Genomic DNA, 25,473 nt, shown 5'->3' with positions numbered 1-25,473 from the left:
GCATTAGTCCATGACGGGCGTACAAGATGGCTTTGATGATTTGAAAATATTATATTAATCCATTAGGTTAATAACTTGTTAAAATTGTATGATTATAATAAGTACCTACCTACTTAACTAAATGTAATCACCATATTTAATATTTTACCATATTTTATGCAAATCCATTATGCAGGAATAAACATGATTAATTATCCGTAGTAAATTCATAAAATGTAATAACTCAGAAATTATTCTCAGCTCACGAAAATAAAACCCCTGCAACCGGGAACCGACTCTCTTCAATTATTTATTTATATTATCTATAGATACTTCTAATTTATTTATAGAAATAAAATTATTTAAAAAAGATGTGTATAATACTGTTACTGACAGTAGTTGAACATATTAAAACAAAAAGTTTCCCACACTGTCTTTTTGTTTTCAGGCACTAATATTCCGAACTTAATTTTAATCCGAAATGTTACGAACATATTTTTGGGCAGACAGTAAGTACATTCTGTAGATTTCCTATAGCGGTGATTTGTTCTCTTGCTTCTTTTAAAATACTGGCTAATACGTCGATTGGTTTTTGCATGATCGAAGACATCTAATAATAAAAATAAGTCTTAAATTATACACAATACAAATTCGGAATTTGTCACAAACGATAATGCAGGTAATAGTATTTACAAGTTTTAGTTGATCGTTTTCAAAACAAGAATATGCCTCGATTTGAGATATTTGATTTTGAAGTTTATTAATGGTATTTAAATATTCTTCAGCAGGTGCTTTTAAAATACGACGTAAATCGTTTATTTTTAACTTTGTTTCGGATTTTATCTTGCCTAGCACAGATTTTTGTTGATACTTATATGTTTTTATTTCATCACAGCAACGTAGTTTTTCTTCTAAAATCTTTTCCAATTTCATTTGTTTGATTCTATATAGGTACACCAATAAAACATGTTATTATATAGCTAATTTATATATTAATTTATTTATCTTTATATCATTAAGTATAGTGATAAGTTATAAATTATAATTTTAAGTAGGTAGTAAAATTATTTCATTCTTTTTTTTTGATAGGTAGTTAACCTAATACGTTTGTATTAGGTTAACTAGCAATGTTATTAAGCAATGTTACTAAATAATCTTATAACAAACAATGTATTTTAATTTTTCGTTAGGTGGAGGTCTCTAAAACGATATTTTATATACGAGTGTACTAGAGTAGCCACTAGCCACATTGGTTGGAGTAGATAGACTATAGATAATAAAGTTTTTATTTGCTTTGTATTCACATACTTCAGTTGAGCTTTAGACTTCAATAATTGATTCATGTCAAGAGAGTCATTACAAGAATCATTTTTCTATAATATATAAAATAATATATTAAGTAAACACTAAAAATTTGATTTAAATTAATAATAAAAGTTGCATTACAGTTGTTTTTAGCTTTTTACTGAGAATTTCAACATTTTGTTCCAGCGAAGTTCTTAATTCTTTTTCAAGGATCATTTGTTTTTGAACTGCTTGTAACGCAGCGGGCAAAAATTCTACTTGGCTAACTCGTTTTTTGAAATATTCCTGTAACAAATTAAGTAGGTACAACATATTATTCAGGATTTCATTTTAATATTAATTGAAAAATTTTAAATTTTAAGGTTGTTAAATTATTTTATGTTAGGTAACAAATTCAAAATAGTATGTACATTGTACAAGCCACAAGATAGGTGAAACTCACTTTATGTCGATTGAATTCAGATTCGAATTCCGCCGTAAGCTTCGCCTTCTCTTTGGACAGGTTATTAGATCGGACTATTTGATACTCTTTTTCTTGAAGACCATTCATGTACTAAGAAATAATATTAACTAGGTATACAAGATATTATTAATTTGGTTATTTTATTTAAAACTCAAACCGATTCATTTGTAGCGTTTAACTCGTCAATTTGATGCTCAGCCTCCGATTTCAAACCATCCAAGCGGTCTTTGACGTCTTTAAATTCTTTTCGTACAATCTCTACATCGTCTAAAGTGTTCTAAAGTTAATTTTTATTAAAAATATTAATAGGTATTACGATAATCTAACTGTTTATTAAATCAACTTTATTTAACTTACCGATTCTATCTGTGCTAATGTTGTAACTGCATTGTAAAATTCTTCTTGTGTTTTTGTCAACTGTGAATTACTATTGTCCATTTCTTTTATTTTATTGTCTGATAGTACACGGTACTTCGATATTTCTAATACAATTTTACTTTAAGCATATTAAAAAAAAAAAAAAAAACGAGTTCATAATTTAATTTTTAATGTGCAGATGACTAGTATATCAGTATACCAGTATATCATATTATATAAATAATGAGAATAAATTTAGTTAAATAAAATATAGGTACTCAAATGTGTCTTTCATTGTGTTATATTGTTCGCACAGTTCTTCGTTTAACTTTTTATTTTTGCTGTCTTCATTATTAGTATCCTAGAAAAAAATAACCAACTTTAACTTTTAAACAATAATATTTTAAATTAGGTACCTAATTAAATCTACACATACAGAACAATTAGATTTGATTTTATTACTGTTTCCAGCTGAATTGATTTGATTGTGGTTTCTTTTCAAGCCATTTAATACCGTTCTTAACTTCAAAATTTCTCTTGTCATTACATCCAGTTTAAAATCCTCGATGAATAATAAACAATCACAATATGACGTAGGTATTATGCTCAAGGCTGGGTTAAAACGAGTTAAAAAGTTAAAGTTAAGTTAAAAAGTTAATTTTATTTTAACTTTTTAACTCAACTAGTTACTTTTGGCTTTTCATTAACTTAACTGTTAACTTACTAAATTTCTTTCTTAATTAACGTGAAATTAACGAGTTAATTTTTCATTTTAAGAAGTAAGTTAAGTTAATTTATTTTGTTTTTAATTTTATAATATTTCACTATTTCAGTCTATTTCGTTTTCATGTCAAAAAATATGTATCGTAAATTGTTTAAAGTTAAAAATGTGTATCATTCGAATCTAACTTATATAGAAATACTGTATGAAGTATTAACACTATATCCTATAATTTAGTTTTGGGTTGGAAAAAAATTAAGTACGCTAGCGTTGTATAAACAAATTAACTTTTTCTTAACTTAATAAAAAGTTAACAAAAAGTGTGTATTAACATTTAACTTAACTGAGTTAACCTATATAGTTAAATTAACTTTTAACTTTTAACTTTTTGTCATTGGTGCATATTAACTTAACTTAACTGAGTTAAAAAAAATCATTAACTTGCCCAGCCTTGATTATACTTGTATTTTAGCTCGTAATATAGAAGCAGTAAGCAGTAAGCACCCTATAAATTTCATTTATTTAATACCATTTCCTTTTTCCCGGGAAATATCACTTCACCAGTTTTTGTTTGTCTAAAAGGCTTCTATAAAAAATAAAAACATATTAATTAATATACTATTAGTATCAAAACGTGTTTGACAAATGTATAAACATACCCTTTTTTGTAACAATTTTGTCATTGCACATCCTTTATTAATCTATAAGTTACAAAAATATAATTATATTTAATATTACTGAACAGCTTTTAATCAAAACATACATCTTCGTCCAATTTCGATTTGATATTTAAATTCTGGTGCTTTAATATAGATATTTGTAATCTTAGATCATTTAAAGTGTTCTCAATTGTTTCGTTTCTTATATCCACTTTTATCTCATTCTTGCATTTATCGCCCATTATAATTTTTTTTATATTAAATAATTTTCTATGGAATAAAATGAATTTATTATTTTTAATAATTAATTATAATTTATATTAATACATGATACAACATTATATCAATTACCACGGGAATTGTACTATATACTTTTTAAACTAAATAATTATAATTATTATTTTTGGCCAGCTAAATTTATAATTATAATTTTTATATTTGTTATATTATTTTTTTCAGCTTATGATATATTACTAAGTATATTTGATAATATTATTGTGAATAAAGTAATTTATTCACTTATTTTACCTAGTTTTTCATTTTCAATCCTTAGCTATAAAAGGTGAACATTTTTAAAATTTTTAACTACAAAATCATTTTTAAGTTATACATTTTTATAAATTTTGTCAAAATCCTAACTTTAAATCCTTATAAAAAAATTGGGACTATGTATTTTTAATATTTTTCAACTACCATTGTATTAATATATTAGAAGTCTTGTATTAAATGTTTAAGCTTTCTGACCCAACAAATAAAATTGTATTGACATCTATAGAAAAAAAACGTAAAATAATTGGAAACTGAAAATGTACGTAAACAGCTCAAAAAAAGTCAAAATATTTTGAATATTTTATGGTATATAGAAAATACTAATATAAATGTTCAGTGAACATTTCAAGTATCTACGATAATTTGTCTTGGATTAACGCCAAAAACCAAAAACAAATTTGTCAAAAACGATTTTGCCTAAAAATTTACGTTTTTTCTAATTTTTTTTTTCGAGCCTCCGAATGCACCAACTAGTTTCACTTTCTCGTCGAACAAGATAGTAAAGTTGAAATTTGAAGCATTATTAATTCGACTACTTATCGTGTACACACACACAAATAAAAAAAAAAGTGATGACAGACACAAAAAAAAAATAAAAAAATAAAGAAGGTGGGTAAGTGGATGTCGCTCTGCTGTACATTAGGTTACAAGTGGGTCACTGTAATGGATGGTGTTAAATTTGAATTCAATGATATAATATCATTGTATAAGAAAAACGATTCTGAGCGAAAACGGTCAGTCAGCGTATGATATATCTGAGTAAATTTGATGATATTATTGTGAATAAAGTAATTTATATTAACCTATTTACGTGAAGCCTTGTTTTAAATTTTCAATCCTTAGTCATAAAAGTTAAACATTTTATACATTTTTAACTACAAAATAATTAATAAATTATAAATTTGATAAATGTTGTCAAAATTTTAACTTTAAATGCTTATAAAAAAAAATTGTGCATATGTATTTTTAATATTTTTCAACTGCTATTAGAACGAGCTTTCTATTAAATATGCACGCTTTTTTACCCAACAAATAAAATTTTATTGATATTTATAGAAAAAAAAAACTAAAAAAATTGAAAACTGACAATGTCCGTAAACAGCTCAAAAAGAGTCAAAATATTTTCAAAATTGTATGGTGTATAGAAAATGCTAATACAAACATTCAGTGAAATTTTCAAGTATTTAAACTCATACGTTTTTTAATTACAACAAAATAAGAAAATCGTTACATGAGATAACGAGTGAATATCAAATGTTGTAAAAATATGAATTTCAAACGCTCATAAAAATTTAATTTAAGTTTCTTGTGGACATTTTTTTTTTTGATAAAGGTAGACAAACTTATGAGTAATCTTATATTACATTTTCAAATCTTAGATTTAAAAAGAAAATTTTTTATGAATTCTCAACTCAAAATAATTTGCTAATTTTCGTGATTATTCCGTATTTTGTCATTATTTGAACTTGAAATGCTTATAAATAAAAACTGTGACTAAAATAGCTCAAAATAAGTCAAAATATTTTGAAAATGTTATGGTGTATAGAAAATGCTAATATAAAATTCAGTCAAAATGTCATGTACCTACGGTCATTTGTTTTAGAGTTGCACTAAAAACCAAAATCGATTTTCTCGATAACAGATTTTGCTTAAAAATTCCCGTTTTCCCCTTAATTTTTCTTTTGTTTTTCACGTCGCGTTTGAAAATTACTGAGAAATTTTTACTTTTGACCCCCCAAAGTACCAACTAGATTCACTTTCCTATCAAAAAAGTTTCTGTTGAAGAAAATCAATATATATTTTCTAGTGTATATTTTCTTGTAATCATATTGTAGCGGACAACGCCTTCATTATCAATATATTTTTTTTTCATTTCACTCTTATGGTACTTTTTTTGCAATTATAATACATTATTCTGTTTTTATAGTTTTTTGTGGCATTGTGTCAACTGTTTATAGTCGTTGGACACATCGTTCGGGTGATCTCGTCGTGATCAACATCGCACCCATTTGCTTTACGTTTCACCTGCCTTACATTGCTAATTTCTGAAGGGAATCCCCGATTATTTTATTTGTATCCTGTGGACATTGACTCAGACCGGATCGACCACAGTTCGTATAATAAAACCCGTACCACCCTGTTTCCCTAGTTGTACATAAAGTCCTATTCCTTTCCGTCGTCGTGGTGCCTATCCCGTATAGTAGTATATAGTACATTAAATTACTGCACAATTTGTGTGCTTAATTAAACATTGAATGACCAATATGGGTTACTCATAGTAGTACAGTACTAATAGTAGCTAACTTACCGATATCAACATTCAACACTATATAATCTATTTATATATATAATTCTACTGTACGTGTGTATGTCACTGAACTCCTCCTAAACGGCTCGACCGATTTGAATGAAATTTGTTGTGTGTGCTTGAGTGGGTCCTTGAATGGTTTAGATTCACAATTGGAAACATTAAGCCCAACCCGGGGAGGTGCTCAAACCGGAATTTTGAGATTTACGATGGAAATTGTTGTTTATAAATGGTTGCTATTGGTTATAAGAGAAATAATTAGTAGAAATTACTAATTAGTATTTACTTATTGTTGGCAGTGCCGAAATTAGGTTTTGTGGGGACCTGATGAGAAACATTTTATGGGGCCCTTCGCCCCTATAGCCTATACTTGAACTCTAATATAATGAAAAAAATTGGTGCTGCAACTAACCTTTGGTAGACCTCTAATGCAAGACAATATTTATGGCCCCATTTTAATATTTTTTCAAGCAGTATAGTAGTAATGTTGGTTATATTAAGAGTATGTGATACTCGAATGTGTTGTCTCCGTCTTACAAGTGCGTATAATAAATTTTACGCTCAGCAGAACATGTGTAGCTCCGTTAATTTAAAAATTAGAGCGAATTGACCTCTTATAAAATCTAAAGGTAAGACTTTGTTTTATTGTGTCGATATTCTCATTAACAATACCATGCCACGACCAAGACGATCAAATACTTCACGTCAAAGCTGTAATGCAACTAGGATTCGAAACATTGCGAATTAAAGAACTGATATATATATAAATGAATGTTTGTGTGTAGATTAGACCTCTGGGAAGAATATAGACTAATTTAAAAAGTGTTTAATTTGGTTTTTTTTATTTATCAGATTTTAGTACGATTAGGTTAGGTTAGGATTTTGTATTAATTAATTATATAAATCCACCGTAGGTGGGATTAAGTAAAAACGACAAACTTGGTATAACTTTGATACTTTAGAGTTAAATCATACACTTAAAGCACGGGGTCCGCGATCTACCGCAGGTTAGGTAAATTATTTAAATATAAAAAATTAAAAAAATTTTATACATAGGAATATGAATATAATAAAATTATATATAAAAACAAAATAGTTAAATAAAAAACAATGAACAACTTGTATGCACTAATATCGGATCCAGGGGGGGGGGCAAAGGTGGCATTTGCCCCCCCCCCCCAACCGCCGTGTTTCCCTTCGTTTTGCACTATGTTCAGCCAATTTTTTTTTGTACTTTTGCCCCCCCACCCAAAAAAAAAAAAAAATTTAATTCTGGATCCGCCACTGGTATGCACCATTCTTTGGTAAAAACTAAAAGATAAATTATTATATTTATTTATTATAAAATCATTCTCACCACGTTATCTGTTGTCAAATACGATAATCGATGGTACTGTGGTGACGATACAAAAACGGACGCGCTAGCGTAAGTGGTGATAACGCGTCGTAATCACCACAGTACAATCACGGACTGAGAGTAATATTATGACCAACATTACCAATTTATTTACAACCAAGTAGATAATTCAATGATTTTTAACATTCTAAATCAAATTATTTTTTTCCTAGAAAAATCACAATTTGAGAAATTAAAAAAATATGCTTGTTTATGAACAATAATTGAATATATGCTAAAATTGCAAAATAAATTTTTTCCTACGAACTCTATGATGGATTTCACATTTTTCATCCACGTAAAGCTGCATAAAGCCAATAAAAATATGGAAAAACCTAAAGATCCGTGCTCTATATATATGTGTAGCAGTACACAGTACATGCTGACACTCATAACACCGTCGATAAACAGTTTTGTACTTTCGTACCTATTTTGTATACTACAAATTACATATAGACATATAGGTAGTTGACCAAAGCTTAAATATATTATCATGAATAAAGGACAAAACATTATTTGTGTATATTATATTTTACAATATTTGTACAATAATATAATGTAATATTTATTGAATCAAAAACAAAAATATTAAAAAAAAGGTGGATAAGTGGATGTCGCTCTGCTGTACAGTAGGTTACAAGTGGGTCACTGTAATGGATGGTGTTAAATTTGAATTCAATGATATAATATCATTGTATAAGAAAAACGATTCTGAGCGAAAACGGTCAGTCAGCCTATGATTTTACCAAGTAAATTTGATTATATTATTGTGAATAAAGTAATTTATATATAACCTATTTACTCGGAGCCTTGTTTTAAATTTTCAATCCTTAGCCATAAAAGTTAAAAATGTATAAATTTTTAACTACAAAATAATTAATAAATTATAAATTTGATAAATGTTGTCAAAATTTGAAATTTAAATGCTTATAAAAAAAAATTGTGCCTATGTATTTTTAATATTTTTCAACTGCTATTAGAACGATATATCAGGAGCCTTATATTAAACTTTCACGCTTTTTTACCCAACAAATAAAAATTTATTGATATTTATAGAAAAAAAAACTAAAAAAATTGAAAACTGACAATGTCCGTAAACAGCTCAAAAAGAGTCAAAATATTTTCAACATTTTATGGTGTATAGAAAATGCTAATATGAACATTCAGTGAAATTTTCAAGTATCTACAGTCATTCGTTTTTTAATTACAATAAAATAAGAAAATTGTTACATGAGAAATCGAGTAAATATCAAATGTTGTAAAAATATAAATTTCAGACGCTCATAAAAATTTAATTTAAGTTTCTTCTAAACATTTTTTTTTTGATAAAGGTAGACAAACTTATGAGTAATCTTATATTACATTTTCAAATATTAGATTTAAAAAGAAAAATTTTTATGAATTCTCAACTCAAAATAATTTGCTAATTTTCGTGATTATTCCGTATTTTGTCATTATTTGAACTTGAAATGCTTATAAATAAAAACTGTGACTAAAGATTTTTAATTTTTTTCATCTGCCTTTGAAACAATATCCTAGGAGCCATCTATTAAATTTTCAAGCTTTTTTAATCAACAGATAAAATTTTATTGATATTTATAGAAAAAAAAACTAAAAAAATTGAAAACTGACAATGGCCGTAAACAGCTCAAAAAGAGTCAAAATATTTTGTAAATTTTATGGTGTATAGAAAATGCTAATATAAACATTCAGTCAAAATTTCATGTCCCTACGGTCATTTGTTTTAGAGTTACACTAAAAACCAAAATCGATTTTCTCGAAAACAGATTTTGCGTAAAAATTCCCGTTTTTCCTTAATTTTTCTTTTGTTTTTCACGTCGCTTGTGAAAACTACTAGGAAATTTTTACTTTTGACCCCCCAAAGTACCAACTAGATTCACTTTCCTATCAGAAAAGTTACTATTGAAGAAAATCCAAGCACTTTTACTGTCCTAAAAGGTGATGACAGACACAAAAATAAAAAAAAATAAAAAAAAAAACACACATCATTGTAGAATCAATACATTCATCGCTTCGCTCAGAATCTAAAATAAGTATTATTAAATATATAATATTATAATTTATTAAATCCAAGTTGTGCGTCGAAACGAAGACCGATCGAAACTTTGAGTACAAACAGAATTTGCGTACAAACCGCATATCCACGGATTTCAAAAGAAATAAACTAAACGAATAGAGCACAGACGGCGATTGAAAAGACAAAACGAATAGAAAAAGACGAAAAAAGCGATAACTACCGACGGCCGGCGTCGATTGCGATACCGAAGGCTACGGACAGGTTTAGCGTACAAACCACAACATCTGCGGCTTTAAAAACAAACGAACTACGCGAATAGAGGAGTGTCGGGGATGGAGAAATGTCGGAAATTCGAAATTTTTCGAAAAACGTTATATTATATTATTATCATAAATGTTTAAAAAAATTGAAAGCGAGATAACCGTCTGCTAAGGAAATCGACCGTATGTCGGCGGGCGGTAGAAGCGGAGCGGCGTAATGACAACATTTGATTTTGTTGATAAACGAAAACACGTCGACAATGATAACAAAAATAACAGTTTCTATATTATTCGAGTTTTTAAGTTCTTAGTAGAAAACATTTTCTAACATATTAATATAATATTCAATATTAATTTGTATTTTATTCTATTCCAATTTTTGATAATTGTTAACTGGTAATTTTAACAAGTGTGTTCACGCAGCATTGCAACTTAAAATGTTGCTAAATTCCTATTTTATAGGCTTTTGCAGGGATTAACTATATCACTCTGTTGTATTATTATTGTTCCATTTGTTTCATATAATATAGCACATCTAGGCATCTAGCTCATATAAATTAAGTCGATAATATTTAAATAAAATCGTAAGTACGTTTACACATGTTAATAAAGGAATAGCCGATTTCTGCAGTTTTCATTGTTTTTTATTTTAAATATTTGGTTCTAGGTCACTGTATGGTCGAGCATTAAAAGTGCAAAACGCGAACATTTTGTACAGTCGGGTAAAAGGGTACATTGCAGAACGCGGATACTTTGTAAGGTTGGGTAAAAATGTTCATTTCAGAACCCAGACACTTTGTACAATGAAATATACAAAATTCAAAAAGCATATATTGTGTAAATATAAGTTATATATCTAAGTAGTAAATATATATAATGTCAATTATTAAAATGTAAAAATTAAAAACTTGAACAAAAAGTCAATTAAAAGATTTTAAAATATACTATTATTAATAATAGTAAAAAAAAATCAAAGTTTTTTTAATTAACAGCCAAATATTACTTGGTGTTATAATATATTTTTAATTAATTTAGGAAATTGATTACCTAAAAATCTTGAAATTATCAAAATAATCAAACATAATTATAAATTAAAATTGTATTATATTAATATCAAATGTTATGTTAAAAAGTAAATTAAAAATGTGAACAATGTGTAGAAATGACAAATAAAAATTACTTTTGATAGGTAATAATTCACGATTCTTTCCTATTTGGAATGTATAAGGTAATTAGATTTACCAAATAATATTGAAGCTTAATAACATGGTCTAGTCATGGCTTCAGACATGTTTATATATGAAATATATACTTTATGTATATTAGTACAAAGTGTCCGTGTTCAGCAATTTAAAGTTTTACCTGATCGTACAAATTGTCCGGGTTATGAATTTTAAACAATCAACCGTACAAAGTGACCTTATACCTAAATATTTGTATGCTTACATAATATAACAAAATAATTGGTTGTTGCTATTTGTTTACATTAAATAATTATTTTTTCTCATTGTTAATATTTTAAATAACTATTTAGGTAAATAAATTATATGTTATAAGAAATAATTTACATATAATAATATTATTTAATATAATTTATATAATAAATTTTATATGAATATTATTTTGTTGTAGATAATTAAAAATGTTGAGATACAGAGGAAAGAAATTAGCACTTAATATCGTAAAAGAATTGGATTCATTTCCTAAGGTTCAAGAAGAAATTTATGAACCATCTACTTATAGTAATGTTATACGTAAGATCATCATAAAAACATATTTGATCAAATTGTAAATTTAATATTATGTACATTTAAGTTCTGGTATTAATTTGTATCCCAGACAGCAATTTTTTGTTTAATAATATTATTATAAGATTAAAATAACGAATAATATTAGTATAACGTTATTATAACACTGTTATAATATTATCATTACAAAATGCTAACTGGGTATTAGCTATAATTATTAAATTGTTTGAAAACTAGTAATATTATGATTTTCAGTGACAGTTTTGATTTCTGTGTTTGGATTATGGTTATTGATTTCTGAAATACAGTATGTTTTACAAGAACATTATATATACAGATTTGTACCAGACACGAACTATGAATCTAAACTTCCAATTAACATAGATATTACTGTTGCATCAACTTGTGATAGTAAGATGTTTGTTGTTTTTAAAATACGATAGGGTTTTTAATTAAATTTGTTTTTATTTTTTTAGGTATAGGAGCTGATATTGTTGATACAACAGGACAAAATATGATGTTATTTGGAGAATTAAAAACTGATGATACTTGGTGGGAAATGACAAAAGAACAGCAACAACATTTCGAAAAAATGCGTGAATTCAATGCATATTTAAGAGAAGAATATCATTCTATGAAAGACATATTATGGATGTTTGATGATTATAATACATTAAAAAATAAAATATCTGTTAGGTTAGTTAAACATTTGTTGATACTGTAAAAATAATATAATTGTATAAACCGGGTTGCATAAACAATTTCTAAATATTGAATGAATCAATAGTGAGCTAATGTTTCCTTTAACATAATTTAGTGGCCCATTACATTTTAGTGAACCTGGCCCATTACATTTTAGTGAACCATTAAATTGATCAAGTTTTTATGCAACTCAAAATTAGTGGTTAAAATACTATTTTCATTATTGCAAAACAATTTTCATAATCACTATTTATTGTTGGACAATTTGTTCAATAAGCTTATGCGTAATATAATATAATATATAATTAATGTGTATAAACTATAAACCATTTTAGAATTATGATTGTATATACATTATTATTGTATAATACTTGTAGGGAAACCTAATGTTCAAAAAATTAAGCCCTATTGTACAGAATCCTCTACTTGATGCAGAGCTTTAAATTTACAAAAAATAAATACTTGAAAATATAAATAATAATCAAATAATCAAATAAATAATTTAAAAATGTTTTACTTCATTATAAAAACAATAAATTAATTTGATTATAAGTCGAATCATACACGATTGGCATTCTGCTGAACACAAGTTTGCTATGTTGAGCATTGTTCACATAGGAAAAACAAATAGGTAGTGAGTTGATATTCTTAAGGGCCATTCTTACAATGTCCGGTAAAGTGTCAGTTAACGCTAAACGACTGATAACAGTTTTTATTACTGGCAGAATTCAGCCATTTAACTTTAACTGGACATTGTAAGAACGGCCCTTAGTAATAGTAACATAATTATTTTATCAGGAAAAACTAAAAAAAATAATTTAAGAAAAATATTGAAATTAAATATCAAAAAAAAAAAAAAAATGTTTATAACTTATTCTACATTATATTTTTATATATTTAGTAATGAGCAAATTAAAATTATTTTATTTTTTTATTTTGCAGGACAGACAAACCAAACACTTTACCTGATGCATGTCGCATACATGGGTCATTAATTCTGAATAAAGTGATAGGAAATTTCCATATAACTCCTGGAAAATCTCTAATAGTTCCAGGTGGCCATGTGCATCTTACTGGTCCATTTTTTGGATCAGAGGCTACTAACTTTTCTCATCGAATCAATCAATTTTCATTTGGTGTTCCGACAAAAGGGATAATATATCCATTAGAAGGAGAACTGTATGAAACAAATGAAAGTAAAAAATATAGATTGTTTTACATTGATATACATTTTTATACGATTTGTTCACATTAATTAATTAATTATTTTATTTTATATAGATGCTGTATCCTATAAATATTTCATAGATGTGGTAGCTACAGATGTTAAATCATATTCAAATGAAATAAAAACTTATCAGTATTCAGCAAAAGATATACAAAGAACAATTGATCATAATACTGGTTAGTATAATAAGTAGGGCACCAGAATTTTTTGTAAATGCATATTCTGCTCATAATTATAATAACAGTATATTGACATTTCATAATGCCCTATGTTCTATACTACTATTCTATAGTTAATTTTTATTTTTACATACTTGATCAGCTTTAACATACTGTTATACTCGTATAAAAATTAAATAGAATAATTTAAATTTTATTCAAATTTTTACTCTAAGCTATTTTCAGTCTAAAATAATCAAAATATTGGCTACCTAAACTTATAATTTTCTATTAATGCCATTTAAATTGTTTCAATTAGAGATAAAAATAAAAAAAAAAATTACAATTTATTCATTTTTTATACTACATTGTGTTTAAGTATTTTTTTGCATAAACATAATAATATATGTTTGATATTCTTTCCATATTATCGATATTTTTTCTGTACATTTTACAATTAAATATTATTAACACATTTTAGATACATTTACATACAAATCCAGGAATTATAGGAGTTATAAGATGATGTATAATTATTTACTAATATTACATGACTAAATCATTAAAATGAAAATAATATAACAAAAGGCCAAAAATATATTTTAATTATGATTAAAATTATTGCTAGCCAACATAGTCACAAAATACTTTTATTTACTTATGTAATGGTAAACTTCTCTATATTTTATGTCTCTGATTAGTAATTTATTAATACACCCATATTTCTATAACTAATTATATTTTAGGGAGTCATGGTATGCCTGGTATTTATTTTCAATATGATATAAATGCACTCAAATTTATCATCACAGAAAATAGAACTACCGTGTTTCATTTAATTATTGAAATAGCATCAACTATTGGGGGTTTGTTTTTATTGTTTAGTAAGTATATTGACAAATTACAAATATTATATTATACACTAATAACTTATTTATAACAATTAATTTTTTTCTAGATTTTATGAAGATTTTATTAGACAAGCTCACAAAAAAAGTATATTCCTTCTATACAACTGATAACATTGTTACTAGAGAAAAGTCCTTAGATTATAAATAACAAGCTATTATAACAATACAACTATATAAATTAATTTATATTCAAATTATTATTTTTTTTATCAAAAATATAAAAAGTATTGGGTGCTACTCCAGCCAAATTAAGAAGACGCTACACCCGCATTCGCTGTTTCCTTCTCACAAATGTACAACATAGCAAAACTTGTTTTGTTTGACATAGGCCACTCAGGCTGTAGTGATAGTTGAGACTCCAAATCGATATACAAAATAGTCTGTGAAATATAGTATTAATTTTTTTGACATCTCCTTATACAAAAAAAGTTCTTAGTGTTTCAAAGCATTATTTTTGTGTTTTTAAAATTTGAATAACTTTTTTTTTAGTTCTGATATCAAATAAACAATATTTCACAGCCAAATTGGCTTTTATGTGGTAAACATTTTGTTTATGAGTAGCCTTTTTGGTTCTTTCAGCTCAAAACTATTTTTGGTATGTTTTACATATGTAAGACGAAGACAACACATACGGGTTATGACTTTTGGACTGTGAGACATTCTCTCTCTGTAACATGTATTATATAATATACAGAACATTTATTCGTTAATGTATTAAGTCTTACATCAATAACTGAAATAATAAAATACGAAATACGTATTATTATGCATTTATGCATAATTAAAATAATTATAAAATATTAAATTTAAAATGTTTCTCTTGAATTTATGGGAAAATAATCGAAAATTGAGAAAATGAAATGATGAAACTTATTAAGTACTGATAAAAACTTAAAATTGAATTGCCCATTGTGAAAACTTAATAACTTAATTCTTCTCCCAGAAATGAATTTTTCTTTTGAATCTTACTAAATTATAATAAATTTAATTGTTTTTTATTTTCGGTTGATTTTTTTTGTGCTGTCCTTTTTTATTTTTCTTAATATCTCGAGTCTTAATGTAGATTAAGTATTTTCTGAAATGCATTTGTATTTTTCGAGCGGCTATCTTGCGTTGTATTTCGTGTAATTTTGCGTGCCAAATTCTATCATTTTCCTCTTCCTTTTCGAGTACCACATTATTGTAAAACGGCATTTGACGTGAAATGGATTCCTAAAAAATAAAACACTAGTTCCAAACCAATCATAAATAATTACGCTCTTCACTAAATTTAGCTAGGTTAATCGTATTACTACGTTCTTTTAATAGCAATACTAAATCATTTATATCCAATATTCAAACCGTACGAATGATAATTTTTTTAATTATTTATCTTATGTTTATAAGTAGGTACTACAAGAAATCTATTTGTTTGCTTCAAACATGTTTATAACAAATATGGAGCTACTGATTATATTTTTCTGATGGTCTAGTATGGCAGTAGGTAGGTTATCAAAGAATTGTTCACCTCCTGACAATGACTATGGTTTGTTCTACAGACTAGGATAATCCGATGATGAGTGTATACTGTTTATAGTAACTACTATAGTCTATAACTATAACTGATATAATGATATAGGTACTACAGAATAATAATTTATTCTGTGTAGGTACTGGTATAATAATTAATAATTAAACATTGTAATTGCTCAAAAAAAAAAAATGTTGTCATGTTAAATTAACTATTCTATATTAATTACACCTAGTCAATGCCTATTAGATTTCTAGTATTCTATTAAATATCGAACATCAGTGTTAATGTGGAGTACCTACCAACTCGGCAGTAATTGAACATTATTTTAATTTTTTTTAGAATGTTTTAATATTAAACTAATAATTCCTTAACAGTGTATGCTGCAGGCAGTGTCGTAGTGACACGTTTCGTCGACAAAAAACCAGTTGTGTATGGATTGATAACAAATCCCATTTTGCGAAAAATCCCAGGTTTTTACTCATCAGAGCTTGTATGGGTAGGTACTACACCCCCCAAATGTGGGAATTAACTCTTACGTTCTTACATGCAAACTCGGCTAATGGGATTTAAATTAATAAAGCATGTTAAATTTGAATTATATTATAACTTAAACTTTAAATGATTATAAAAAAAATTCTGCGTATGTATTTTTAATATTTTTAACACCAAAAACCAAAAGTTCATGTTTACTCGGCATTTTTGAAGAAAATCAATGTAAGTAAGCTATTTCAGGTGACATCCAATTTACATAGGTATAGGTTTTATAATATGATGGTAATAATTATTATATATTATCAAGCTTGTTTCAAAAAATATATATATGATATATTTTTCATTATTACTTAGGTTCAGATATATTTTCATATACCTATTATCATAAGTACATTTGTCCTGTTTTTTTATATATATGATATATTTTTCATTATTACTTAGGTTCAGATATGTTTTCATATCCTATTATTATAGTTACATTCGTAATGTTTTTTATATATATGATATATTTTTTATTATTGCTTATGTTTAGATATGTTTTCATATACCTATTATTATAGTTACATTCGTCCTGTTTTTTTCAATTAATATGGTTAATATACATTTGTATTTATGTACCTTCTTTGTACAATTCCATAGACATTCCATAAACTTAGTTTTTAGGTCTATGAATTTCACCCTTTGGCTACATGATACAGTGCTGGGTGGTATCTAAGATACAATTGTATCTTGTATCTAAATACAGTTATAAGAAGCTACCTATCGAGTATTTTATTTTGCAATACATTTTTAGTCAATGTATTTAATATTTCATAGAAAAATATCATCAAAAGGTACTCAATACTTTGAAACAATTATTTTTAACAACTTGATAGTAATATACTCTACGTGTGGTTGTATGGGCTGACTATGGGATTATCCTACTATATATAGGTTATATTTTATAGCCACGAATAAAATTATATTACATTTATAAAAAAAAACTAAAAAAAATTGAAAGCTTAAAATGTCTGTAAACAGCTCAAAATATTTTGAAAGTTTTATGGTGTACCTATAGAAAATGCTAGTAGGCACCTACCTACTTTATAAGCGCATTAAGAGGACGCCACACCTGCATGTGTTGTCTCCGTCTAACAAACGCGTAACATACCAAATTTACGCTCAGAAATTCAAGTTTCATGCCGTTAGCTTAAAAATTAGAGTGAATCGACCTATTATGAAACTTGATGGTAAGAATATTATCTGTGTTTTGTTGGAAGTTTTTTTACGATAATTTAGTTTTTAATTGAGTTATAGCGTGTATAATAAATGTAAATTAAAAATGCTCATAACTCACTTAAAAACTGAATTATCGTAAAAAAACTTTAAACGTAAAATTTGGTATGTTATGCGTTTGTAAGACGGAGACAACACATGTTGCGTCCTCTTAATGCGTTTATGAAGTAAGTACCTACTACATTTTTAAAGTGCCGGGAAAAAATAAGCAAAAACGGTTTTAGTTTTTGATGTAATTCTATAAAACAAATACATGCAATTTTCACTGAATGTATATATTAGCATTTTCTATAGGTACACCATAGAACTTTCAAAATATTTTGATTTGTTTTGCGCTGTTTACGGACATTTTAAGTTTCCAATTTTTTTAGTTTTTTTTTCTGTAAATGTTAATATAATTTTATTTGTGAAGTATAAATACCTATCTACATTAACATTAACGTTTTTACGTTATTGAATTACAACAAAATAAGACAACTCAAAATAATTTATAAAGTTTTGTAATTTTGACGGATTCTACTTTTGTTTTAATTTCCACTAACAAAAATGTATGAGAAATGTTTTAAATTCTCAAGTTTTTATCGACAATAGTTAAAAATCTAAATGTTCTTAAGTCTATAAATAGCTCAAAACGAGTCTAATTATTGAAAGATATTAATTGAAAAAAACAGGACGAATGTAACTATAATAACAGGTATATGAAAACATATCTGAACCTAAGTAATAATGAAAAATATATCATATATATATTATATAGAAAATTCTAATCAAAACATACGGTGACAATTTTAAGTATCTACGGACTACAGTAATTAGTATAAAAAATCCCTTTTTCCTTTATTTTTTTTATTTTTCCCTTTGCTTTTGAAAACTACTGGGAATTTTTAATTTTGACCTCTTATAAATACCAATTAGACTCACTTCACCATCAGAAAAGATGCTGAAGTGGATAATCGAATCATTATTTCTACTATAAAATATATTTACGGACAGAAAAAAACGTAGGTATCATGTAAAATCAATACATTTATCGTTCCGCTCAGAATCTAAAATAAAAATAAAAATATTATATAGTGCATGAGGCAATAAATTATAATTTATATGGAGAAAAAATAATACATATTGATTAGAACAAAAGTTATTTCATTTGTCTGGTCTTCCTGTTATCCAAAATAATATTATATTGGTAGGTACCTAGCCGATTATAAGTGTAATTGTACAAGTAGGTACTACCTACTTATAGAGAAATTCACCTATTTCTACTCACTTGCAATTGATAAATGGTATCTTCAATTATTTTTATTTTTGAATTAAATCCATTCACGTTATTGTATTTTGCCATCATCTCAGAATCGTACGTATGGACTATTAGAGCTTTTTTGATTTTTAAATCGTTCCTATCATATTAGAAAACATTTTCATTATTCAATTAACACACCTAACTAAAAAATATTAAGCACATATTATAATATTATACCATTTTACAATTTGTTTTATTATTATATGTTGCTCTAGTCACTACATGTTACTATGTCAGTGCCAGCTATGTACCTGATGAAACTCCATTCAACAAATGACAACAATAATGATAAAGATTAAAGGCATTCAAAAACGATAAAAACTTAAATAAACAATATTTTAAAATTGAAGGCTTACAGATTGGTACCCACATGTATATTTACCTGATTTGCATACGGCAATTTTTGTTAATCTCGTTTTTTTTTGAATTTGCCTCAATTTTTGACTGCAAACTGTTCGCTTCTAATTGTAAATTCACAATTTTATGTTCGTATTCTTTCATTGCCGCAACAATAATGGCTTCCGATTTCATTCTAAAAATATAATATCTATGGGTAATTAGGTAGGTATCTATATAATTACAATTTACAATACATTGCACATCATTGTATCAGACTTGGGTAGGTATAGGCATTGGCACAAATAGAGGGGCTTGGCCTTCCTGACTAAGATGCTAACCCCCCCCCCCCCCTCAAAAAAAATAATATCCCTTATTATTGATTTAGATATAACCCTATGGGTTATTTTAAATAAATAGTTTTGTTAACCCCCCCAGAATTTTAACCCTAGTTGCGCCTTATGAGTATGGACTATAATACAGGACATACCTACTCCGACATATTGGTATAGTTTAAACTAGTATAGTAGGTACCTATAACAACTAACAATAAAGTAATTTCAGATGGTTGGAAAAACTGCACGGGTAGCTCTATATTTGACTCTATTTGCACAATAAATGTGTATCATGTATGTGAGCAAAAATTTTCGATTAGGTATGAAGTATCCTTCCTATCTATGGAAAAAGTAAACTCTGCCCGACTCAGTGATTTATACCCTATAGCCTATAATACAAATCTCAACCTAAATATAGTTGACAAGCTGATGTGTATAAACAAATTATTAATTAACCAATTCCAACTACAGAAATCACATTAGTTTATAATTTTACATTTAAAAATTTTTAATAATACCTAAATACCTACTAAGAAATGTTCGTACCTAATATTATTTTTTTTAATTAAACACTAATAAACTCACTTATACACTAGTACATAGTGAATTTTAGTGTTTAACTTTAATAGTATTAGGTAGTAAGTAATTAAATAATAATTATTAATAATTGCATTTTTAACAGCAATAAAAATTTTAGTATTATTATGTGTAAAACTTTTTTTTTTATTAATGTGGCCTTAGGTCTCGATTTACCGTTGACCGTTAACCCTAGGTTTAATTTATAATATAAATGTATTATACTTTATAAGGCAAGGTGGATCGTGGATTTACAAATCATGCATGTTGTTATAAGATATTATATAAATACCTCCTGGCTCCTAATAATAACATATTTAGTAGGTACGTAGGAAAATAAGATAAATAAATTCATTTTAGTATAGCTAAGTGTACAAACATTTTTTTTTTCATGACAAATTGTAATTGTCGATCTACAACGTTGAAATAATGTTCAATTTGATTTTTTCTGCCGATTTTTGCCTGCACGTCATGTTTAATTTGTTCATACTTTTGCTGTTCCTTATTTATAGCAAATAGCTTATAATCGGCGATGTTAGGGAAATCCTTTTTTACATTTCGTTTAAAAATTGCTTTGCCATCCGCTTCTAATTCTTGAGTTACTCCATTAACAAATTGGATGCTTAAACTTATGTTATGTTTCACGGTCAAGGACACCTTTAACATAATTAAAAATAAACTCATTGTATAATATATAGGCAGTGGCGGTCTGGGAGAAAAAAACAGCCCGGGAAAATCATAATTTTAGAGGCCCTCAGTATACTAACGGCCCTTTTTATAATATACCTAAATATATTTTTTTTGTAAATACAATTAAGCTTTTAAATTTTTAAATATTTTAATTAATTGATATAAAACAAAATAAAATAACTATTGTAAATTTGTTAGTTAGAGTACATCTCAAGTAATTGTTATGTAATTGTTATGTAATTTAAACTACAGGCAATTTGATTTTAATAAGAAAGTTTATCATTATTTTAATAAATCACTTTTAGTTTTTAACATATTAATAATTATACTGAATTTTATATTAGCATTTTCTATACACCATAACATTTTTCAAATAAATTATTTTGAGCTATTTTAGTCACAGTTTTTATTTATAAGCATTTTAAGTTCAAATAATGACAAAATACGGAATAATCACGAAAATTAGCAAATTATTTTGAGTTGAGAATTCATAAAAAATTTTCTTTTTAAATCTAAGATTTGAAAATGTAATATAAGATTATCCATATGTTTGTCTACTTTTATCAAAAAGAAAATGTCTACAAGAAAATCAAATTACATTTTTATGAGCGTTTGAAATTCATATTTTTACAACATTTGATATTCACTCGATTTCTCGTGTAACGATTTTCTTATTTTGTTGTAATTAAAAAAAGTATGACTGTAGATACTTGAAAATTTCACTGAATGTTTATATTAGCATTTTCTATACACGATAAAATGTTGAAAATAATTCGACACTTTTTGAGCTGTTTACGGACATTGTCAGTTTTCAATTTTTTTAGTTTTTTTTTTCTATAAATATCAATAAAATTTTATTTGTTGGGTAATAAAGCGTGAACATTTGATATAAGGCTCCTGATACATTGTTACATTGTTTTTTTTTTCTATAAATATCAATAAAATATTTTGTTGGTTAAAGAAGCTTGAAAATTTAATAGAAGGCTCCTAGGTTATTGTTTCAAAAGCAGTTGAAAAATATTTTAAAATCCAGTCACAATTTTTTTTTATAAGCGTTTAAAGTTCAAATTCCGACAAAATTTATCACATTTAAAATTTAATAACTATTTTGTAGTTGAAAATTTATAAAATGTTCAACTTTTATAGCTAAGGATTGAAAATTTAAAACAAGGCTCCACGTAAATAGGTTATATATAAATTACTTTATTCACAATAATATCATCAAATATACTTGGTAATATCATAGGCTGACTGACCGTTTTCGCTCAGAATCGTTTTTCTTATACAATGATATTTTATCATTGAATTCAAATTTAACACCATCCATTACAGGGACTTACTTGTCACCTACTGTACAGCAGAGCGACATCCACTTACCCACTTTTTTATGTTTAATGTTACATACTTATTACTTTTTAGATTTAGATAATATTTTTATTTATAATTTCATAATAATAATATTAATAAATATATATCTTATACGAGCAGCGGCCCACCGGGAAATTTCCCGGTATCCCGGTCGTCCAGTCCGCCACTGTATAAAGGTACCAATATGAGTAATATGACACCACATGTTTCTAACAGTAAGTATATATTATAATATTATCAGCAGGGCATAGAATCGTATGTGCTAAAAAACAATGAAATAGGTGCATGTATTATGCATATAATATACGTAGGTATATAATACTAAAAATATTAAATAACCTGCAATATCGGTAAATAGATATGGGTATGCAATTTTTTTTTCATATAAGTTATAACATTTCAGTTTTATTTAACTATAGGTTTAACAATTCATAATTATTTAAAAATGAATGGTAATAGGTAATATGCATTATTATATTTTATTTTTGTTATTATTAATATTATTATTACATTTTTGGAGACTCGTTTTAGACGCCACCGATGGATTGGCCCACCTCGGGATATCGGGAAAGTTCCCGGGGGACGATCCTATCGTATTAAAACTCTGGGCCGATTACAAATTATTTGATAATATTAAACTGCGTGTCAACGTATTGTTTGTTGTCGTATATACTCGTAAAATGATTTTTGATGTCATTTTGGCTACACTATAGTTACTATACATGCATGAGTTAATGTTAATTTATATATTATTTTAAACCGTCTATAGAACCGTCTATATAGTATATACTATTTAAATTACTACATTAACACCAATAATTAATCATTATTACCTAATGGTTAATAATGTCTAAACAATAATAATTAATATTATACTTATTACGTCTTTACATCATATAAGAAAATATTTTTGCTCTCTCAATGATCATAAATATACAGGTAAGTTTATGCAGTGGCGCCAAAGTATATTGACAATTGTCATAGGTGATTTTAGTATTTTAGGGGGTCAGTGGATCACCTTTGTCATTCTATAGTTATTTTATGAAAAATTGTTTAATAGACAACATAAAAACTATACTTGGTGTATGGTAAGGTAATTATAAGAAATAGGAGGGTATCAAAATTTTATGTAGAGGTGTCTAATGTTATAGGTAAAATTTTGGACTTCGGCGGCACTGAGTTTATGCAGTGTTCTGAAAGTTCACTAAAAAAATGAATTCGTTCACGTTCAGTGCTTAAAAAAGGAACTAGTTCACGTTCAAATTCATATTTTTTTCAAATGAACGCGTTCACGTTCACGTTCTTTGAAAATATGAATGCGTTCATTTGGACGTTAATTTAATTCATTTTATTTTATTTTTATGTAAGTATTGTTTAAATACGAATACAAAATCGTGGAAATCATAATATTATATTGTTGTTTTATGTCCAGGCGTGTCCACTGGAATTTCATGTATTTTATTTTATAATTCGTAATATTATATTATATATTATAATAGTAGGTATTACCAATCAATATTTATTAAATAATAAATACATTTTAACGTCTTAAAAATCGTTCAAATTGATTAAATATGTAAACGTCGTTCACGTACACGTTCTATTTTAAAAAACGAGCGACGTTCACGTATCGTTCACTATATAAATATTCACTTATAAATATGAACATGGACGCGTAAACACTGGGTATATGAGCGGTAATACCTAGTACACACATCATATCATTATCATACATTTTATTTTTGATAATATTATAAAAATATAAAGTGTAAATGTAATATAATACTTACATTGGACAAACCTTTTGCGTTGGTGATAAAATTATTTAAGCTGGGAAGAATTGTATTTTTCGTGTCTTTGAAGTATACGTTATTGTTGTCCATTTTATTATGCAACTATTTAGAATTATAGTAACGATTGAATTGAATCCTTGTAAGTTGTAGGTTATAGACTTTGGCAAGTCTTAGGCGTTTTTGCAATTGCAGATTAATTATAAGTACCTAGGTATCTAGTACTCACCACTCACCGGCTACCGTTCACTGTAATTGAATCGTTGAACCTACCTACACAAACAGCAATACGTTATCGATTTAACATAGGTAGCAGACAATAACCGCGAGAAACCGTGACTGTTTTTGCTAAGTCATGTTTGCATTTTTTCAAGTATCTACCTTCTAATTTCTAAATTCTATTTCTACGCATACCTATATCAGCTATATAACATAAATTACCTATAGGCTATAGGTACCTACTTACATGGCTACATAGTACATTGTTATTCTATATTGTGCCTATATATAGCAGGGGCATAATTTGAGATGTTGCAGCAGGGTTAGCATAGGGCACCTAAAATTGATCGAGATAGTATTTTGACCTGGCAATCATTTTTCTGCGGCGGGCGAAAATAATATTTTTTTTTTAATTGGTTTTTATTATTGGCAACTATATTATGACCATCTCAAGTGATATTATTATTTAAATGAAATATTACAATTACAAAAATAACAATTTATTTATTTTTTAACACAATGTTCAGTGTTCTAAATTATAATGTAAGAATTCAGTAGGTAGGTATTCAATCAATATACATGTATACTATTGTATCATTTAAACATTAAAATATTTTAAAATTTTGAATACGATTTTAAATGTAGGTATAATACCAAAGGTAAGGTATACATTTAAGTAGGTACCATACAGTTATGAAGGTGATTTATGACAATTATATGTAAATATAAAACTTATTTAAAAATAAAACAAAATTTATTAATATACTGAAAATTTCAAACACTAAATATGATGGTCA

General features: G+C 26.7%; 3 protein-coding genes across 8 annotated transcripts; 1 reads left to right on the top strand and 2 right to left on the bottom strand.

The window, feature by feature from the left end:
* Nucleotides 1–463: 463 nt before the first annotated feature.
* Nucleotides 464–3,726, bottom strand: LOC132936017 (myosin heavy chain, skeletal muscle-like). Its single transcript, XM_061002675.1, has 12 exons — nucleotides 3,589–3,726; nucleotides 3,485–3,526; nucleotides 3,355–3,411; nucleotides 2,541–2,666; nucleotides 2,383–2,465; nucleotides 2,105–2,243; nucleotides 1,905–2,024; nucleotides 1,727–1,837; nucleotides 1,426–1,569; nucleotides 1,288–1,352; nucleotides 673–922; nucleotides 464–589 (listed from the first exon to the last, which is right to left on the bottom strand). Exons 1-12 carry the CDS (start codon nucleotides 3,724–3,726, stop codon nucleotides 464–466), a joined length of 1,401 nt encoding a protein of 466 aa, XP_060858658.1.
* Nucleotides 3,727–10,268: 6,542 nt separating this feature from the next.
* Nucleotides 10,269–15,492, top strand: LOC132936018 (endoplasmic reticulum-Golgi intermediate compartment protein 2). Of its 6 annotated transcripts, none has more exons than XM_061002681.1 (9): nucleotides 10,269–10,619; nucleotides 10,703–10,765; nucleotides 11,668–11,789; nucleotides 12,039–12,194; nucleotides 12,260–12,479; nucleotides 13,428–13,681; nucleotides 13,767–13,889; nucleotides 14,618–14,755; nucleotides 14,830–15,492. In XM_061002681.1, exons 3-9 carry the CDS (start codon nucleotides 11,678–11,680, stop codon nucleotides 14,928–14,930), a joined length of 1,104 nt encoding a protein of 367 aa, XP_060858664.1. In that variant the 5' UTR covers nucleotides 10,269–10,619; nucleotides 10,703–10,765; nucleotides 11,668–11,677; the 3' UTR covers nucleotides 14,931–15,492. The 6 variants fall into 6 exon arrangements, with proteins under 6 accessions (XP_060858664.1, XP_060858660.1, XP_060858662.1 ...); XM_061002677.1 differs by having other exon boundaries at nucleotides 10,703–10,795; XM_061002679.1 differs by having other exon boundaries at nucleotides 10,703–10,872.
* Nucleotides 15,493–15,699: 207 nt separating this feature from the next.
* LOC132936019 (uncharacterized) lies at nucleotides 15,700–24,604 on the bottom strand. Its single transcript, XM_061002683.1, has 5 exons — nucleotides 24,458–24,604; nucleotides 20,989–21,266; nucleotides 19,745–19,894; nucleotides 19,330–19,459; nucleotides 15,700–15,994 (listed from the first exon to the last, which is right to left on the bottom strand). The coding sequence occupies exons 1-5, from the start codon at nucleotides 24,548–24,550 to the stop codon at nucleotides 15,767–15,769; spliced, it is 879 nt and encodes a 292-aa protein (XP_060858666.1). The 5' UTR covers nucleotides 24,551–24,604; the 3' UTR covers nucleotides 15,700–15,766.
* Nucleotides 24,605–25,473: the final 869 nt, after the last annotated feature.

Source organism: Metopolophium dirhodum, chromosome 1 (assembly GCF_019925205.1).
Source record: "Metopolophium dirhodum isolate CAU chromosome 1, ASM1992520v1, whole genome shotgun sequence".
Taxonomy (NCBI): domain Eukaryota; kingdom Metazoa; phylum Arthropoda; class Insecta; order Hemiptera; family Aphididae; genus Metopolophium; species Metopolophium dirhodum.
Note: the sequence above shows the minus strand (reverse complement) of the source record. Positions and strands in the feature narration are given on the sequence as shown.

Bases quoted from the DNA above. Each gene is read 5' to 3' on its own strand.
- LOC132936018 (XM_061002681.1), top strand. From the start codon at position 11,678: ATGTTGAGATACAGAGGAAAGAAATTAGCACTTAATATCGTAAAAGAA. The intron at 11,790-12,038 runs GTAAGATCATCA...TATGATTTTCAG, and splicing joins TACTTATAGTAATGTTATAC to TGACAGTTTTGATTTCTGTG. The intron at 12,480-13,427 runs GTTAGTTAAACA...TTTATTTTGCAG, and splicing joins AAAAATAAAATATCTGTTAG to GACAGACAAACCAAACACTT.
- LOC132936017 (XM_061002675.1), bottom strand. From the start codon at position 3,726: ATGGGCGATAAATGCAAGAATGAGATAAAAGTGGATATAAGAAACGAA. The intron at 2,667-3,354 runs GTATTAAATAAA...TTATTCATCGAG, and splicing joins TTCCCGGGAAAAAGGAAATG to GATTTTAAACTGGATGTAAT. The intron at 1,570-1,726 runs GTGAGTTTCACC...AATTTGTTACAG, and splicing joins CTGAATTCAATCGACATAAA to GAATATTTCAAAAAACGAGT.
- LOC132936019 (XM_061002683.1), bottom strand. From the start codon at position 24,550: ATGGACAACAATAACGTATACTTCAAAGACACGAAAAATACAATTCTT. The intron at 19,895-20,988 runs GTTTGTACACTT...TTATATTTTTAG, and splicing joins TTTGTCATGAAAAAAAAAAT to AATGAAATCGGAAGCCATTA. The intron at 15,995-19,329 runs GTGAGTAGAAAT...TTTATTTTTTAG, and splicing joins ATACCATTTATCAATTGCAA to GAATCCATTTCACGTCAAAT.